At 41.1% G+C, this 20,497-nt stretch overlaps 1 protein-coding gene across 1 annotated transcript in view; it reads left to right on the top strand.

The window, feature by feature from the left end:
- The first annotated feature begins 14,489 nt into the window (after positions 1-14,489).
- KCTD8 (potassium channel tetramerization domain containing 8) overlaps positions 14,490-20,497 on the top strand; it is a 101,395-nt gene continuing 95,387 nt past the window's right edge. Inside the window, exon 1 of the mRNA XM_027779365.2 lies at positions 14,490-15,383. Within this exon, the coding sequence (XP_027635166.2) occupies positions 14,540-15,383 (844 nt within the window). The 5' untranslated portion in view covers positions 14,490-14,539. The remainder of the gene's footprint in view (positions 15,384-20,497) is intronic.

The raw sequence follows: 20,497 nt of genomic DNA, 5'->3' as shown, positions 1-20,497 counted from the left end.
AAAAGCACATTACAGCATGTCATGTGGAGGTTTGACAGTGTGGACCATGCCACTTTTTGATGTCCTACAGGACTTCTGTCACATACTGTTGAATCTTCAGACTGTTGGAGCCAAAGAACTCAGGAGTCATCAAAATGCTTTAAGGGATAAAGAAATCTCCTCACCCCCTCAAGGAAACTTTGCATGCCTCACTGTTTGGTGAAATGCCATACAAAGTAATCCCAGAGTAAGAGCATTAGAAGGTTTCTGTGGAGGTTTTTGACTTGGACTTCCTGCGTGAATGTCGTGAAACAGCAGTCTGTTCTAAAAAGGGAGAAATTTCTTATTTTCTTCTGGGACAACTGTCTTTCCTTTCTTGGTTCCTCCTGCTTTTCAAGTTCAAAAGGAGGTGGGGACACAGAGGAAGGATTTGCCCTTATTTCAAAAATTTCCTCCAATTCTTGAAGTAAAGAAGAAAGGAAAATAGCATTTTCCCCTGTTGCTCCTATAGAAGGTCTCCTGACATTTCCATAGAAAAGTGGGAGGTCCCTGAAACTTTAAGGAGAGGGGCAGGTAGTAAGAGGAGAGTGACATGAGAGAAAAGTGTAGAATGGGGGAATAGGTAAGGCAGGAACCAGAGAAAATTTAGAACGAATCTTATTGCCCATCTGTCATGCATCCTTCTCTTGGTTACCATCTTTCACCATTCATCCATCACTTGCTAACTAGTTATTTACTTTACTGATATATTAAGCATGCATGCAGGATCTACTCATTGGAAAAAACATATTCAGTACATATTGTTACCTTTAACAGCCATATTTGGTCTTTAATTGGCTTGCCTGTTCTCTTTTGTACTGTACAACATATGTACAATAACTAAACTTTTAATTTTTAAAGTGTTTATAAAGTATCCTACACTAGGGGAAAAAAAAAATGGACAGAAAGAGGAAAGATAAAATGGAGTGATTTAATCAGAAAAGCTGGAAGACAAATTCCATCCAAAATACAGATTTAATTGCTGGATACTAATCCCCATGGCCAAATCTATGATAAAATATACCTGATTGATATAATGTTCATGATTCTATGGAGGAAAAGGGGCTCACAGAGTCTGGCCATTTCTGCTAAATGAATAAAGAAATGCAGTTGTTGATGCATACAAAGCAAAGGAAGCTTTTTGCAGATTTCTGGAGTAGGGGTAGGGTTCCTTCTATTGGAACAACTGATCCCTGTTTGTTGGCATCTCACTAAATACTAATTAAATTCAGTTTTTATTTTTTGTAAAATCTTTTTTCTGTACTATATTAAAAGCTCTCAAAATGTGGGAAATTGCGCTGCAATTACAAGAATATCTAAATATAGTGAAGACAACTTTGTTTCCTAGTTTATCATAACATTTCTTTTTATAACAAGAATAAGGAAGATGTACCCATATGTAGTACTTTTCTATCTGATTTTCTAGATCTTCATTTAATGAGATCTGATAAATAAATCGGACTGAAAAGGGCTATTATTCTGTTTACGTGTTAAACTTCTGCTTTTAAGAAGAGACTGTGGATTGGCTTGGTGTCCTTTTCTCTTTTTTTCTTTTTTTTTTTTTTTTTTTGTCTCCCAAATGTCTTTGTAAGAGGAGATCAGGCAAACTGGGTCAGTTAGGATTTTTAAGTTAAACACCCCTGGAAGTACATTACCTTAGCTTCATTTAATAGCTGTTTGGATTTGTATTACTGTATAAAATATCCCCACCGCTTGGTGATACAATGCTGTTTTAGATGTGTTATGTTGATAGCATTCTGGACCATGCCTAAATTAATCCTGACCCTGCATTTGTAGTTTTGAAGAGCTGGTCTAGGTGGGTTTTGTAATTAGACCCTCCCAGGTAGCAGGAAGCTAGAGCTTTGGCTCCTTAGTTAGCAGCTGTGTTCCCAGCTGGGTATGTTTATTATAAATTAAAAAGACTCCTCAAATTTCCATTCTCGGCATGACCATGCTTGGCTTCTGTCTCAGTTTCTGGACGTCACTGAAGATAAACATTAAAGGCGGTCTGAATGCTGCCTCATAAAGATTTGGTTGACATAATGTACCATAATGATATATTTCTAATCAGGCTATTTAGTGCTAGCAAAGGATCTTTTAAAAAATGAATCATGTCTTGTCATTTGAATATAAATGTAACCTAACTCTGACAACTCTCTGTATAACGAGCCTATGCAATATAGCAACTGAATATGAAATGAAATATTTGCCTAAAGCATGCAGGTGATAACAAAACAATGGAGCCTTGTTGACCTGTGGCGAGAGTGATTTTATTGCTCATTTGAAGAAAAAATGACTTGTATTTCAATCTCATTATAAAAAATGGAAAATGCGCTCTATGGCATTATGCACTACAGTGCACAACATTTTATTGTCTCAGACCCAATTTGGAAGGTTTAAGTGAGATTTAAGGAGTACATAGGCCCAGTACTGGTTCTTAACATGGGAGGATATCATCATTAATAACTAAAGATCAGACATACACCTCTACAAAAGCAAGACATGGAAAAATGGCATTTAAATTAGTTTTTCCTAATGTCTCTAGAGTATATTTTTGTAGAGTTGGAGGGTTTTGTTTCAGGTTATATTATTAGGTTTTCAAAAAATACTCCTTTCCACTCTCCCATCTATTTAATTCTCTAACAGGCAATCTTTCCCTCTGCACCTCCTAGCACTTTCACTGCTTTTTTGCATGATTCATTGAGCTTTTTGTCTCACATATTTCATCCAAGTGTAACAAATCCCCTCAAGCCAGCATTGGTCTAGAAAAGGCTGAGGATGAGAAAGCAGTTATTTCATACCAGAGTTAAAGTCTTTATTGTTCTGCATTATAATAACTATGAATTTGTCTACTTAGATTTTTTTTTTTAAAAAAATAAAACCAACCCAAACTTCTAGTTGAGATACACTCTAGATTTCTCAGGAAAAATCCTATCAGGGTAAGTAAGAGTTTTGTAGCTAATATCAGGAGGGCTAGGTTTTCACTCAAATTCTTTGCTTTTTAAGTCTCTAAGGGAAAAATCTCTGTTCTGCAGTCCTATTCTGCTGCATTCTCCTTCTTTGTCTCCACATGGTCATTCTTAGAGATCAGTGGAACACAGAGTTCCATGCTATTGAAAGCAATCACTTTCTTCTCTAGGAATATGCCTCCCAATGACTAGGTAGTCAATCAACTATTTAGGAAGTATTATTACCCATCAGTATGAAAATGTATTTGATGCACTGCTCTATCAGGAATACATCTGGTCCACCACATAATTTATTACCTCTCCTCAACAGTAGGCTTCTCTTGCCAGTGTGCATCCTGATCTATGTCCTGAGCCTATTATCACTACTGAACTAATACAAGTAACACTAAGCATAAGAAAACTATACTGGGAAGCTTTCAAGAAGACCAAAGGTGTTTTGTCTCTACCCCCTTCCAGATACAAGAGTTTAAAGGTGTTAATTCTTTGGTCATGAGACCATTAAGATGTTGTGTTATGTGCTCCTAGGTAGGCGGCTCTCAACGACAGATATTATGATTATGAATTTGACACTATCAACAAATTTTCTTTCAATTTAGTAAAAATGCATGGATGGCAGTCACCCTCTCTACTCCATCTGAAAAAGCCTGTATGATTAGCTATGTAGTAGAAAGTTGATTATATGCTACAGCATAATGCCTAAAGGATGAATAAACTGGTTGAGAACATATTTCTTCCACACGTACAAAGTTTGGCCACACTCATTCCTTGTATAATATTACTGAAAAAGGTGTGCTTTTTCTCCCAGATAGAAACACGATACCGTAGGACAAATTATTCTCTGATATACATGCAATGCAGTCTCTCTGGGCTAAATAATTAGGATATGCTCCTTTATCATATTGTGCCTTAGCACAATTCTATTTTTCTATCATGCATCTTAGAAATAAGATATATTTCACTTTGGAAAGGTGAAGTTGCTCTTGTGTGTGCAAGAAAAACCTGTCATCAGCTTGGCAGAAAGGAATTAAACCAAGAAAAAGCATGTAAGTATTCATGTAGATCACAGTCTGAAAAAATAATCCACGAAATTATACTGAAGTTTTTTTCTGCTTCCTTCTTCAGTTCAGTTACCAAAGGTGTTTGCAGTAATTTTTGCACAACACTAAAACACATAAGAAATAAAGTTAGTTTTAGGTTAATGTAGGCAACTGCAAAATTTTAAAAACCCTCTGAACTACTCTGAATTAATGGTACCCTTGAAGAACTGCATACCGTATTGTGATGGGTTGACCTTGGCTAGACACCAGGTGCCCACCAAGCCGCTTTAGCACTCCTTCCTCAGCAGAATGGGGGAGAAAATAAGATGGAAAAAAACCACGTGGGTCAAGATAAAGGCAGTTTAATGAACCAACAGCAAAAGTTGCATGTGCAGAAGCAAAGGAAAACAAAACTTCCCATCAGCAGACTATGTTCAGCTACTTCCCGGGAAGCTAGGCTTCAGTACGCATAGCGGTTGCTTCAGAAGACAGACTTCATAAATAACAAATGCCTCCTTTTTCTCTTCCTTTCATTTAGCTTTTATATCTGAGCAGACATCATACAGATGTCTGTATAGCAAAAATACATGGGAGAAGTGAAGAACTGTCCAATAGATTCTTCTGCATAGAGTTGCCACAGTTGTTGCTACAGTACCCTTTGTTACCCAAGTGGTGCAAACGTCCCACAATAGAAATGAGGACCTTACTTAATAATTTTACATTACAAAAAGCTCTGAGATGATAAAAGCCTCTTCCACCTGTTGTGAGGAAGATAGATCTTATATTCAGCTAAGGTGATGGTTTCAACTTTTTTTGATTAGCATCCCCTGCAAAGCAGTATGACCTATTACATAGTAAACTTCAACCTCATAGCATTAATTCTGCTTACCTTAGTCACCTTTTGGTGACCCTAAGAGCTGACAGAATACAGACTGCCAACCACAAGTTTAAGATGCATTTGCAACATACACAACAAATAAATAAATAAGTTTTTTTTAAAAAAGTCAGTTTGAAGATCTGAATGTTTTGTGGGGTTTAGGAATATGATCCTTCAACTCCCAATTTCCAGCAGATGGAAAAATGAGCGACATCTGTAGCATTTCATAATTTATAATATGAAATGTACTTCATAAAACTGAAACCAATGTTAGGACAAGGTTTATTAGTGAAATCCAAAATTAGTTGGCCATGTTCTTAATTCTGTGTAAACACTTTATGTATACTTTATGTATAGGTATTTATATTACATTTATTACCTACTGGAAGCAGTGAGTACCTTTAGTATACTCAATAATTGTATGGAAATCTCTTTGTATTCCCTAGTACCTCAACCCGCTGGATTTTAATTATTAGTTCCTGAAATGTGTTGGTTTGATGTTTAATAGGGCACATCTTTGTTTCACCTCTATTTTTTCTTTCAATCTCAGGTTTATGCTTGATATACTCTATACTTACATCTCCATATTTGTGTGTTTTGTCATTCCCAGTCGTATTTGTGCTAAAAGTGTTTTGAAACTTATTACGTAGAAAATAGCGGCTGCGTTTTATCTCCACATACATACTTCCAGCTTCATTTCTTCCACTTGAGTCTTGCAAACCTATGACTAGATTAAGAAAATCTCCCATTACTCTTACAGCTCTCTTGACCTTTCCATATGCCTTCTCATTTACTCAGTCATTTCACACTCAAGCTGTTGTTTCTGGAGAAGGCAAAATATAGAATATTCCCGTAACTAGTTTATTTTCTGACACCAATTCAAATCCAACCCCAAATGACACTGCAGCCTGAGGAATGACCAGGTTGCCACTGTTCTCTGCTCAAGGAGCAAGCAAATCGATGCCTGTGCAAAGAGCTGCTGTGGGAAAAGATGCAGAAGGGAAGCCTTTGCCCCCCTCCCCCCCCCGCCTTCTCTCATAGTGGGGAGTGGACCAGATGGAAGGAAAACACAAACATCTCCTCTCCACATTGATTTTGCTGGCTGATTTAAGCTGATATTACAACATTCTTTTACCTTTCTCCAGGTTCTCTGCCCCTAAGTAAAAGGGGATGGAGTAGTCTCATTCCTAAAGGCTGTTGCTCATGAAGAAGATGCAGGCTTCCCGTTTCACAGACTTCCCATTTCACATTTCTGCTGGCTTCATCTAATCTGTATCTTTTATTGTTAATAGCCCAGTTAATGTAATCTTCGAGCTAGATTTAAGTTATGCCTGTAATATCCTACTTCTCTGCATATGACTAGCTCTCTCATTCTCCTACCTACTTCGTTAGATTTCTATTTTTGCATAGGCACTTTAACAGCCTTTTATTATTGATCTTATGTTACTGTATATTATTTTCTGTAAATTCCCCATTAATCTCCTATACAGCACTTTTCCACCACAAAAAAAAAAAAAATGTTTTCCTGTTAGCATTTACTCCATCTTTTTGTTTTCATCTTTCCTATGTACATATTTGTTAGAGAGGGCACATTCAGGAAAAGATCTGGGTTTGCTTGAATCAGTTTAGCTGTCTATAAGATACTGCCTTATTGATGATAAGGTGTTCTTCTAAAAGTAGAATATCAAAAAATCCCTGGGTTACTGATGCATTCAAATAATTTCTAGAAGTCTTTCCTACCTCATTCAATATATTATATCAGAAAGTGTCAGCAGGAATTGAAGGAGTAATTCACAGTAGACAGGGCAGTTGCGTGACCTTTAATATCTTAAATATATATATATATATAATACAATTGCCTATTTTGATATAAAACCCTTGTAACAGTGAACTAGTTATGTACAGGTCATTAACAGCATTTTACATCCCATACATTAGTATAAAGAATATATATATTTTTATATATGCCTGTTAATATGATTGTTCCTTACCAAAAAAAAAAAAAAAAAAAAAGTCTGTCAATGGCAACATAGAACAGCTATAAACTATCAACATGACTAAGAGAAAATAATGTGGTAAAGCATCTCAACTGAAATATGCCTTTTATGGTGTTATGTGTTCATGTGTCTGGTTTTGCCTATTTTCCCTAACAGCTGTGAAAATCCTGACTTTTTTTTTTATTATTATTATTTATTGTCTTCTCAGACATGGGAGGCAGTCATCTCTAAATTCTTTTGGGCAGCCACCACTAAAAAATTTACCTTATTCTTTTTCTTTTATGGCTTTTGTTAATACTAGTTTGATAGTGCCAACAATTTCGTTGGCTGCAAAATCAAATGTACATTGTTATTAGCACCTACTATCGACTTTTGCATTCACATGTGTTAATTTCTGTGCTATTCTTTGGAGTCTTGTCACTTTAATAAATTTTCTTTTAAAGCTATCATTCATTAATCATTATAATACCGTCTTCAGCTTGCTTTTGTGAATGCAGTCCCCTGCATGACAAAGAAATTCTGTCTTTATATTCTGATTTGGTTCTTCAGTGGAACATCAGGAAGAAAATATCAAGTACACAAAGAAAGAAGAAAAAATATATGGAAGTTACAAACATTCATATTTTACTGTGCTATTTCATCTCTTGCAGAATTAAATGAGTAGACAGTAAGCTCTAAAGCATTATTAATTATTTTATGCTCTGTATAAATATTTTTCCATACTTTAAGAAACATCTTTATATACTGACACAGAAGCAAAGACTTAGTGTACCCTCTGATCCTGCATTGCATGTGAATACTTTTACATTGATTGGTACTCTCATCATAGCCAATGGGGCTCTTCAAAGATTGCAGAAGTGTTTATATGTCCCGTGCCAAATGGTGTTGAAGCACTTACCTCCTGTTTAGGCACTTCACTCATATTAATTTCAGTGAATCAGGATAGGTTCTTGTATATTCTATTATAAATCTGGCCTTAAGTATTTCACTTAGCCAACAGGAATGTTGACATACAATATGGCAAGTTAGGATATTACCAGAAACAGGAGATTTCTTGGTTTTGTGTATTTAAAATCTCAAGTACAATCTTATACTGAAAAAGTATTGTGTATTTTATTTTCTTTGATATTTTCTCCCTTAATGAGGAAGGAAAAGACGGTTACAATCATCCATTCCAATATTAGATAACCTACAGCAAACCCGAAAAATCTATACTGAGTTTAGTGGAGCCATAATTTGTACTACTGTAGGGAGTTCCTGAAATAAACACTGCTGCATTAATTTCTGTGTGCTAGGCTGTAGATATATACCCACTCAGACATTAAGTGCCTACTTACCAGAACTCCTGAATACCAAAAACACAAGCTGAAGCCAAAGGGAGCTGTGATTATGTAGAGTCTACCAAAATACAAGAAAATCAAAATCTTCATTGACAGAACAATTACAGTCAGATTGTAGCTGCTCCAGGACAAGTCTGTACCACTACACCCATGCCCTATCAGCACCTGAGGTTCCTGGATTTGATTTAACTTAGGCTCACAAAGAAGTGGTGGCAAGAGAATATGAGATTCCCTGTTCCAATGACAGCAAAAAGGCGCATGATTACGTAAAATCTGTTGCTATACCAAGTGACCATATTATAGGCTTTAATATTCAGGAGCCGGGTGTTAATGAAATATAACCTAACTTCACTATAATGAAACAATATGGTACCAGATATATACATGTGTTCGGTTGAGCTGTTAATTTTAGCAGGCTTTGGGAAATTGCTGCTTGAGAATAAGAAAGAAATGAGCAGCTGAGCAGAACATCAATACGCAGTACTTCTATGGAGATCACTTCACATTGATCAGCATTTAAAAAATGTTTTTGAAAAAGATAAATGAATGAAGAAGGAAAAAAATAGTACATTCAAATGCTAAGTACAGCCCACACTGAGAAAAGTAAGAAAAAAGTCATTGTCATACTCAGGATACACGCATAACTTTTCAGGCCATTAGGCCTAATTAACAGCAAGATAATAGATTCTTGCTATGGGGGTGTTCATATGCAGAATATGCTAAATGTAGAGTTTGATACATTGAAGTTAGAATTTAGTTAAATTTAGGTTAGTGTAACTTCACATAGAAGACACATTTCTGCTCTGAAATGGAACTATGAGCCTAAGTTATTTGGGAATGCTAATTCTGAGTGTAATCTTGATGGAAAAGAAATTGTGCATTTTTTTTTATGGAACAAATCCAATAACATAAAATATCAAATTATTCTCATCTATGTTTGGATAAAATAGTATAATTGAAATATTTTAAATGAAGCTAGACTGGCTTATAATTTCTGGGATTGTTCTTTCTTTTGTTTTTGCTTTGGTATTGTAGCATAGTGTAGGGAACACTCCAAACAGCTACAGTATGAAAGAACAGGCTGTATTTTAACTTTTGTAAATTACTCTGGACCCAAAGAACTCATCAGGTAAAGCTAATGCAGCTGTTGCTATGAATAATTTAAACAAACCATTTCAGCCACAGTATGACAGAGCCGACTTCACAGCGGTAACCTACGTAAATACTGTCAGAAAATGGATACACTAGCTATTGGTGACTGAAGCTTCCAGTCCTTGGGAAGCAAAGCTTGCTAAATTCTTTCTTGATTAACCTGACTGTCAAAATTTCTCACCAAACCTTTCTTTCCTGAGAATGCACCATCTTTGAAATCTTAATAACAACTTCCTATGTTTCAACTTGAATTAGAGCAATGAATTACTATGGACTGAACAGAAGAAAGTTCCCATAGACTCAGAATCCAGCATGCAGACTTATTTCTTCTGATTTCAGTCCAAGCAGTGTACCTAAATAATCTATAATACTAACCTAAATGCATGCAATGTTGTTCAGGTCCTGAATGCACAAATTCCCACAGCACTGATTTTACACATACAAATGCTTCCATTTAACTTTGAGAATTACATAAAAACATTTCTAAATTCCTGTAGAACAGAGATCCAATCATATTGGAATAATGCAATGTTATATATAAATACCTTTAAGATTCAAAAAAGATGAATCTTGGGACTAGAAGGAAAATGTAGTATGGAGAAGAGCTAACAAGGAACAAACATAACATACATATTGAAGTGATGACTGTTGGATCGAATATTGACAAGCTCAGTCTTTAGAAAAGCCATTTCTTCGGAGTGATGCTTTGTTGACAACAGAATAAGATGTAAAGGAACAAGTAAGATCTAAGAATTCTTAACAGGAAAATATTAATAACTAGCAAAATGACAGAAATTACTACCAAAAAGGGGAGAGGATGATGAAAGTGGCCAAAACTTCTAAAGCTTACTGAGCAAGAGTACAGCAGTGTTAGAAATATGATTCTGCTGGCAGTTTGTCACACTCTTGTCTACAATTTTAATGTCATTCTCCGAGGCTGATTAATTTTTGAAAGACAACATAATCATCTTAAATGCTTATTAGGTGATTTCTGTAATTATTGCATACTCACTCATAGTAATCATCTGGAACTTTTTCAGCATGATGAACTACTCTTCTTGCCTGATCTTGCAATTCAGGACAAAGGGACAATTCCCTTTGACTTCACTGTGAGTCTGCCAGAAGAATCTTCTTACTAAAAAAAGTTCACCTAATTTACCCACTTGCTGGGATGACAAAATTTTTGTCATTCTCTCTCTAAGAACCTCAAATGAAGTGTCCAGTTTCAGTGTTTGTTCTTCTCCTATGAATTATCCTTTACTTTGTTGTTAATTTCCAGTAGAAATATAGGATGTATTTTACACTTTAATTTGAAAAGTGATTATGTATCCTTCATTTTATGTTATTCAATGACATTAAAAAAACGGTAGGAATCACCTTGGATTGTATTAGTGAATTTATTTTTTTTTAATAATGCTGAAGTGTGTTTTTAAAACAATTCTCTTGTGAAGGAAACTCTAACTGGCACCTCTCTCCTCAGAAACCCTAAACACTACATTTAACAGTTTTTACCAAGTACAATTTCTAAGAGATTACTGAAACGTTTTTAAAATGTAAAAAAGGTTACCTTTTGCCAAGTATATCAATTCAAAACCTGACTAAGCAATAAGCCAAGTAAATGTATTAATCCCTGATATTCTAATTTCCATTTAGAACTGGACATTCTGAGCAGCAGTAAATGTATACTTTTATTTACATGATTTTTTCATAAGGATACCCTGGTATGGTCTGGATGATCTTCCTGACCCTCTTCTCTGTTGTTTCCCCCTCTCTCAGCATGATTCTCTCAGGTAAGTCTGAATGTATCAGGTAGCCTAGTTGAAACAGCACACTGGCTGATTCCAGGGCACGGACTACAGTGCAAAGAAGTTTTTTTGCTGAGGAACATGTCCTGCCTGTGCCCCTCCAGGCTGCTTTCCAAGGGGGTGGTGGTGTTGCCTGCTGCTTACACCAGTATCCCTACCTAATGGAATTGCCAAAATAAATTTGGCATCTCTTAACATGATGTCTTCAGCCCTGTCTCAAAACACTCCCACAGATAAGGAAACAGATCATGACAGATTTACATCTGCATTTTTTCTCTCTGCTTGAAATATCAGAAACCCTCACCTAGCAGAAGCTTAGGGATATTTACTTATGTACTTGCAGATTTACTTATTTTCATTGTCCTGGCCTTAGACTTTACTCAAATGGCGCTGCGGGAGGCTGTTGGCACTACACATCATGTAGGCATGTGAGAAGATGCTTCTTACCTCACAGAACACAAATATGTTCTCTTTGCCCATTCTTACGAAAAATTACCTTTGGAGTTTATATGAGCTTTTTTTGCCAACTGAAACAAAGGTTGGGCCTAGCATATACTTATTCACAGAGGAAACCATGAGCTGACCAAGTAATAGGCAGGAAACAGGAGCTTAATACAGAAATGCCTGCAAGTATTTGGCATATTTCCCACATTTCAAGTTCTTCAGGCAATGGCTGTTTAACCTAGAAAGAATGAAGCACTGATTCTCCCTTCTTTCCCTGAAAATCCTGAGAAGAAATTTCTTATTTCCCTGAGTGATAAGTTAACAATTATTTTATGCATGCCTTCCATGCAACCTGCCAAACTTAGGCAAACCTATGTGGTAAATGATCTCACTCTAACATTTGTCTAGCTATGTATCCTTAGATTACATATCATTACAAACACAAGTCACTATAGGGAAGGTTTAAGATACAGTTATGCTGCAGCCATGGGCTTCTGAAAATGAGAAAGAAATGCAAATGTCCCCTTGCTAATAGCACTGCACTAGGTATGGCAGTAGCTCAGTGCTACTCATCAGTGCGATGCTGCAGTGTCACAGCCGTGCAGTCCTCTGGCACGCACTGTCTTAGACATGGGCGAACTGTTATGCCATATTACACAGAAGAGGGTGGACATGAAATCTGTCCTCTTAAAAATCAGTAGAAACACTTCAGCTGCATCCTCAGGAGTGCCAATATCCCCTACAGGCAAGAACAAGACAATAAAAACTGTCTCCTCTTGTGTCTCAAGGATTTGAACCTAAAGAAATACGACAAAATGGTCAATAAACGACGATGCCCTGCTTTCTTGTTCCCCAGCAGTTTTGATGATTTTTCTGACCTTTAAGAGTATTTCAAACAAAATAACCAAGGAAAGAGAATTTAACTTAGTTTCTTACAGTCATAGCCATTTTCAAAACTATTAATTGGTTTCAGTAAGTGGTCAAGAAGGGGCACTGCAGAAACTTTCCTGCACATTTGCTCTCTGTTACAAGCCCTTTCGCTCCCACATAATTCTTGTTTGAACCACAAACTATCTAGCTTTCTAGAAGTCTTTGCTCAGTCTTTCCAACACTCCCTACCCAACAGGTGGATGGTCGACGTGCCTTCCCTAGCATTAGCCACGTAAAAGCTAGGAGTTCTCTCTAAACATAGATTTAGGGTTTGTCTATAGCAAATTGAGGGAGGAAAGGAGCACTGTAGACTGATTCATCCCACCTTGAAAGAGGTGCCTAAGGTAGGTGGGATGAAGTGCTGTAGAGACGTCTGTGTAACTGCTTTAAAAGTGAGAAGTCTACGCGAGTGTTTTAAAGAAGGTGACTAAGCTTTGGATGACTGGTCGTCCTGATCACCACACACTAGTGAGGAGGTAACAGACTGCAGCTGTATCTGCCTGCAAACTGACCACTTTTCCCCCCAGTCCTGAAGTGACCCTTGTTTAAGTGAAGAACAAGTTGGGCTTCTGCCCCTATGTAGCAGAATTAAGGGTTGAAACCTTAACTTATAAAGGATTATAAAAAACAGAGCTAAAGTGTTCTCATGCATGAACCACCCAGCACAACAGTCACACTTGGATCTGGCACTGGTATTCGGAGAAATGCAGTCAGGTTTAGGCCTCAATTTTTACTGGCAAGAGCAATCGTACTTTTCTCATCCAACACATGGGCACAAGTCTGTGCTCTAATACATTCCAGCAGCACAGCCTGAAAGTACATGCATCAGAAATCTGGATGCAGGTGAGCTGTGCTCCCTGCTAAAAACAAATAAGTAAAAATTAAAAAAATCTACTGCTTAAATAGAGTACAAATTTTGTTGCTTCACGGCCAAGGATCCAGATGCTAACCCATTCCAAAGCAAAATCTGTGCCTGGCATCTGGATCCTAATGGCAGCTGACTTTCTTTTCTGCTCTGAATCACCCCAATTCTATTGTCAGCCTAGAGAGCATGCCAAACTTCTCCGAGAATCAAGATCCTGTGTGCCATGCCCCAGCGAAGCAGCAGGACACCCAATACAGCATTCCTGCCCCACCAGGACCTGTTAGGTTTGTACCACCAGCACAGTGCAACTGGTTTCTTTTGTGCCCTCGATTAAGCCCCCCCCCCCCCTTCCCTCACGGTAAAGGCAAGCTGGTACAGGGATGACGGTGAAAAATGCTGCCAGGTGCATCCTGCTGGATGCCACTTTTGGAAGCACGACCGTTACCTTACACCTGCAAGCGCCGATCGGAGCGACAGTATCAGCGAGGCTGAGGGATTTGGGGGAGGCTGGGAGGTTTTTAAAGGCGGGTGGGGTGGGGGGGGTGTGAATCCAAAACGAACCAAGAAAGCCACCCAGCCGAGGCGAGGGGAGGAGCCGAGGTAGGGGCTTGGCTCATCCCTGTCGGCCCGGCAGCGCGGCAGCGCTGTGCCAAGTGGCAGCCGGCGGTGGCGGCCCCCCGGCCTCAGGCCAGCGCGGCTGCGGCCCCCGCGCCCCCGCCGGGCGGAGCGAGCGGCCGGGCCAGGCGGAGCGGGGGCAGCGCTCGGCGCGGGTCGGGTCGGGTCGCTCCGGGCCATCCCAGCCCAGAGCCCCCCGGCCACAGCCCAGCCCAGCCCGCCCCGTCCCGGCGAGGGGGCGCGGCGGGGCAGGTGAGGGCCGGAGCCGCGCCCCGGTGCCGTGCCGCCCGCCGCCGTGCCGGAGTGCGGCGGGAGCAGCGGCTCCGTCCAGGCGCTTCCGGGCGCGCCGGGGGAAGGAGAAGGAGGAGGAGGAGGAGGAGGAGGAGAAGGAGGGTAGGGGTGGGGTGGGTGGAGGGGAGGGAGGGAGGCAGGGAGGGAGGCCGGCTTTTTTAGGAGGGAGACCCTCCTTCGCGGCCGCCCGCTCGCAGCCATGGCTTTGAAGGAGGCGGGCGGCAGCATCCTGCCCATCAGCGACATGGTGTCGGGGCCGTCGGGCTCGCCGTTCCCCGAGGTGGTGGAGCTGAACGTGGGGGGCCAGGTGTACGTGACGAGGCACTCCACGCTGCTCAGCGTCCCGGACAGCACGCTGGCCACCATGTTCTCCCCCTGCCGGGGCGGCCCGGCGGCGGCCCGCCAGCTGCCCAGGGACAGCCGAGCGCGCTTCTTCATCGACCGCGACGGCTTCCTCTTCAGGTACGTGCTGGATTACCTGCGGGACAAGCAGCTGGCGCTGCCCGAGCACTTCCCCGAGAAGGAGCGGCTCCTGCGGGAGGCCGAGTACTTCCAGCTGGGCGACCTGGTGAAGCTGCTTTCGCCCAAGGTCACCAAGCAGAGCTCGCTCAACGACGAGGGCTGCCAGAGCGACCTGGAGGACAGCAATTCACAGGGCAGCAGCGACCGGCTGCAGCGGGCGGCGCTGGACAAGCGCTCGGGCTTCCTCACCGTGGGTTACCGCGGCTCCTACACCACCGTGCGGGACAACCAGGCGGACGCCAAGTTCCGCCGCGTCGCCCGCATCATGGTGTGCGGCAGGATCGCCCTGGCCAAGGAGGTCTTCGGGGAGACCCTCAACGAGAGCCGCGACCCCGACCGCCCCCCCGAGAAGTACACCTCCCGCTTCTACCTCAAATTCACCTACCTGGAGCAAGCCTTCGACCGGCTGTCCGAGGCGGGCTTCCACATGGTGGCTTGCAACTCCACCGGCACGGCCGCCTTTATCAACCAGTACAGGGACGACAAGATCTGGAGCAGCTACACCGAGTACATCTTCTTCAGTAAGTGCTGCCCGCGCCCCTGCCCCCCGCCCCCCATCCCCGGGGGGCGCATGTTACAAGTACACCTTCACCCCCGCACTCCAGCCCTTGCTGTCCCAAAGCAACATGTAGCTGGAGAGAAATTGGGGCTGCCCCCTTTCCCCCGTCATTTGGCGCTGCTGTCACCGCCAGAGTTCACATTCTACTTCGCGCATTGGGGGGGGCGGGACAGGGCTGCCTTATGCCCGGTCCGGAGCGCGGCGAGGGAGCAGCTCCCCCCGCTCCTTGGAGCAATCGGGGCTGCTCCCACCTTTCGGTGCCGAGTGTGCCGCGGGGACAGCCAGCGCCCCCGCACCGCCTGCCCCGTGCCGCGGTCTCGCGGGGGGCCGGGCCGCTGGTGCCGGATCGGGGGCTGCGGCGGCCGGGGGGTCCCAGCCCCGCTGGCCGGGCGGGAGGCGCGGGCGCGGCGCTGGCTCCGCCGCGGCGGTTGCGGCGCTCCCAGAGGTTGCAACGGCGGAGCCCGGAGCAAGGAAGGGGTTTAGTATTTCATCCCTGCGTTTCCTTCCCAAGCGAGAGCACTGCGCTTGGGCACGGTCTCCGTGAGGGAAGGGGCAGCGAGGGCACGGCCAACTTCCCGAGGCGCAAGAAAGAGTCTGGCTCGAAGGGGGAAAATAACAAGGAAATTAACCACTCCGTAGCCAGGGCACAGCTCCTAAGCAACTTCGCTTGCTGGCTGTGGGTAGCCTTAAAGGTTTCAGGTCACTTGCAAATGGGAAAATCGAGCGATGACGAATGAGTTCCAGTCTGGCAGAGTGTGTAGTGCTATGTAGGGCACTGGCAGGGCAGCGGTTTCGGGTAATGAAACCGTAGCTGGATGGAGAACACCAGCCCCTGGCAGAGATTTGTCTTTGAAAGGCAGAGGCAGCCTTAAACGTTACAGACGCGTTTGAGAGCCGGGTGAGCCTGTGGAAGAGCGGTGTTTTCCATTTGCTCCTTTCTGCTCCTGCCTCTGTGTGGTCTCAGCTCCCTGAGCGCAGGAGGGAGCCTTTGGTCGAGCATCTGCCTGCCTCTGCGGTGATGGGAGATGCAGCCTCTAACTAACTTCGCCAGCAGGGCAGCTGAACAGGAGCAACCTGTTTTGTGTGCAAAACTGGACCTAGGCACAGTATGGAATAGACGAGGGAAGTGTGAGTGGTTTCCTACTCAGAGGAGAAATTAATTCAATAGTTTGCGTTGCTGTATATTATATAGGTGGTGACCACCCTTTGCTGAGCAGGCTTGGGTACTTCAAATCAATCTTCAAAACTACAGTAAAACAGTTTTTGAAGATCCATTGCATAATTTACCAATGATCATTTTTCACTAGGATACATAAAAACTGAGCTGTGGAGGAGCTTTACATTCTTCTGGTGGACTTTTGTCAAGTATATAACATGATTATTGAATCTCCTTTCTGAGAAAAATAGGTGTACTGATTTTCTAAATAGCAGAAATTCCTTATTGTTATTATCAAGACTATGAAATAGTCAGTTCTGTTTGCTCAGAAATAGATTTGTAGGTGCATAATTACTGGTGTGCATTTGTGATGCTTATAATGTTTTGGGTTATTTTTTATGCGTGCATTATGGTGAGGTTGCTGTATACAGCAGTGCTCTAATTCAGATCAGTGTTCCAAATTAATCCCTCGTGTAATACCACTGATTTATATGGAATAATGCCAGGGATGAATTGAATGTTATACATCATGATTTTTGTTTTGATTTTTAGTCTTCCAGCTTATGATGATACAAAAAGTAAAACAGTTGGTTAATTACTTAAACTGATATAGTTAACTGAAAATTTATGGTTTTGTTTAATGTGTGGTGTTTTTTGGTTTTGGTTTTTTTGGTTTTTTTTTAACTTCTGAGTGTAAAAAATTGTAGAAAGTAGGCTGAAAAGATGAGTAGCATATTTTAATTTTGGTTGCTTGTTATGCATTTAGCAACCTTGTTTAGCAATTTTATACATTTTTGTATGTAGATTTTTCTGAAATATAACACAGAGACAAAACTTAAAGAATCACCAAAATGGGAAGAGAAACAAGCAAAACACAATGCATGAAATAATGCTTTAGTATTTTTTGGGGGGGGCGTTGTTTTGTTTAAAATGACTAAATGTCCACTTGATGGAGACTGTTGATGAAACAATACTTTACTATTATTAAATGCTCTGGGTGGATTGGGTGCTTGTCATTGCTTTGCTGGACTGCTGCACAAGAATCCATTGAAGGGAGAACAAACCTTGGAAGCTTTAGTGCTCTGTACCAGGGGTGAGAAGAGTGGTCATGGTTACTGGCTGTAGGCTCTCCAGTAGCATTAGCCAGGACTGTACTCCTTCCTCACTCACAAACAGAACTTACTACACAAAGAGAAGAGCAGTCAATTTATTTCTTGCCACATGTCCCCATGAACCCCAGAAAGGAGGCAGTTTTGGTTGAGGTGTTGCTGATTTCAGCAGCTCTCATGGAGGGTGTCCAACCTTGGAGTGTGCCTTAGAGACACAAGACAAAAATATCAAGACAAAAAACTTCTTGGAACTTCTGGTTTTGGCTAGTGCCTGAGACTTAATTCAGTGCTAGCAGAGAAGAAGCCTAGTTTTATGTTCCACTGGAAAAAGCCCTAGCAGCATTTGCATTTGTTACTCACAGTATGAGCATCTGCAACCAGCAATGGTATTAGGTGTTGGTCTGTAATTCTATAGCAGCCACACAAACTTCTTTCACCATTTTCTCCTGAGGACTTGTGGACAGTGCTGTTTTCTAGCAGTGGTAGACAGCAAAGTGGTTGGAAAAATATATGAGGATACATACATTCTGCTCATTTCCTTAGGTCATGAGTAGCTAAATGAGTTTCTCACTGGGAGCTACTAAGGAATGTTTGATGGCCAAGGGTTTAATCTATGGTTTGTAGAACAGATGTCAAGTCTGTTTCTAGCGTCTCTCAAACTTCAGTAGGTATTTTGGGTTGAAATGACCGTCTATTGCTTTTTTAAAAAAATTGAAATTACTTTAAATTCTTAAACATTGCAGCAAATGAAATTCACCTTGGATGCTACATATCTATTGAATTAATTTATGGATTGCTTAATACCTAGGGATGGATTAGTTGTTGCAGACTAATTCTGATTGAAGAAACAAAAGTAATTTGAAACTGCTTACCAGGAAATAATGCTTCAGCTTTTGGCAACATGTCCTGACAAATACAGAGACAGACTTTCCTCCTTTGTATGCATAATTCTTATGAAAAACATTAGGTTCTTTTCCCCCTGTGGTGTGCAAACTATCATGTATGCAATGACAGTTTAATTTGTCTACACAATTTCTACATGGCCAGAATTTAACTTGCACATTGCATTGGTAGCTCAATTCTGAAACATGCTCATAGATCTGTTCCATGTGTCTGTTACAAATCCTGTCTGTTAATGGTCAATAAAAGGAGTAAATTTTTATGTAGTAGTGAAAAGACTCTACCAGAGAGTACCACAAACTTTTCCTTCTCTACTCACCCTTGATAGCTTGGCTCCATGCTATTGGTGCTCTCGCCTTAGTACACGTGAGGATGACTTGGGTCAGTTAACATGAAAAGCGTATGCAGGTTGGGAAAGAGGCATAAACTCTTTTGCTGCTTACTGTCCAGCTGCCATAGAGGACTGCTGATTAATAATTAATAACCTATTGGTGTGCAATAGGTGATGGCCTTCACAAAAGTTGCTTCTATCTGGAGACAGGAGACCAGAAGCCAGGATAACTTGCTTCATGTGGCTGCAGGCAAAGTAACATGTCTTCTGATAGCTGGCCTTTTTGTGAGGAAAGGGTGTGATTTACATTTTTAAACTTTTGTCTTTTGGTTGTTGTTTTTTTTTTTTTTTTTGTGGTTCACTGTATCTCTCAGTACTGCTATGTAATGCAGGATTGCCTGTGCTTGCTATTTTTTTTTTTTTTTTTTCTGTAGAATCTAATTGGTCTTAATGGATTTTACATTTAACATCTGCTACGCAATCTGACTTACGGGTGTTGAGAGCATCGTGCTCAGCTGGAAGCTTTCTGTGCTGAACTGACATCTTTATTGTAAGAAGAATGCAGTAATATTTCACAAAAAAAACTTCGACATGTATTTTGTTTTGACACTTCTGTTTCACATGTGACAATTTCTGTTTCCTTGTATCTTGTTTTTGTTTGGAACAAGTGACGCTTGCATGAATTTATGGTGCTTATTTTCCACTTGAAGTCACAGCTCTCTGAGATTATATTGGTTGCTGTGGAAATTGTCATAAGTGAGTGATAATAATTTTGTAATCAGTGGGGAATAAGCAGTTGGAAGCAATGAACTTTTAGGAAACAATATGGTATTTTGAAAAAACAAAACAAAACCCAACCCCCCTAAACTCAAAACAACCACACCACCCACCCTGCAAAAAAACCCAAACAACTCACAACAACAACAAAACTAAACTGACATGGTTTGTGTCTTTGCAATAAAAAGGAGAAGAAAACAGAAGGTAACACTTGAAGCATGGGGAACAAACATGTATGTACAATACCTTGAGATGTTAGGTGCTCTTTGAAAGGCAAATCCAGTTCAACATCCCAGTGGGGCAAGGAGGGGATGGCAGGTCAGCAGGTAAATCTAAACTGCTCTTCTGAGGGCAAAGTGGTATGAGACCCATCCTGTAGGTGGTTTCTGTGACCACTCCAAGCTGCTCTCCATCCATTACTGCTTATCTGGTAAATGTTATGTGGAGTGTGTCTGTGCTATGCTGAAACGTGCTAGGCTGAAGAGAGAAAGGAGACCAAAAGTAAAACAAGGGTATTGCTTCTCTATGGCATGTTAAGGTAAAGTTGGACAATTTACTTTGAGCCTGAACTAGAGCCTCAAAGATTAGAGTACAAATTTTTGGTGGTACAGGCAGATATGAAGGATTAAACCAGTATCACAAGCACAATATAGAAAAGCTTCAGATTTCTGACACTATCAAAATCTAGGAATGTTGATTCTGGTAGGACTATTGAGCAAAGCCCCCACCCAAATCTCTCGGAGAGATTCGGTGGACAGTCCTGTGACTTGGGAAAACTGACATAAAACTTCAAGATACTCTGC

The sequence above is a fragment of the Falco peregrinus genome, chromosome 2 (assembly GCF_023634155.1).
Source record: "Falco peregrinus isolate bFalPer1 chromosome 2, bFalPer1.pri, whole genome shotgun sequence".
Lineage (NCBI taxonomy): Eukaryota > Metazoa > Chordata > Aves > Falconiformes > Falconidae > Falco > Falco peregrinus.
The sequence above is the reverse complement of the archived record's forward strand: the minus strand, read 5'-3'. Positions and strand labels throughout refer to the sequence as shown.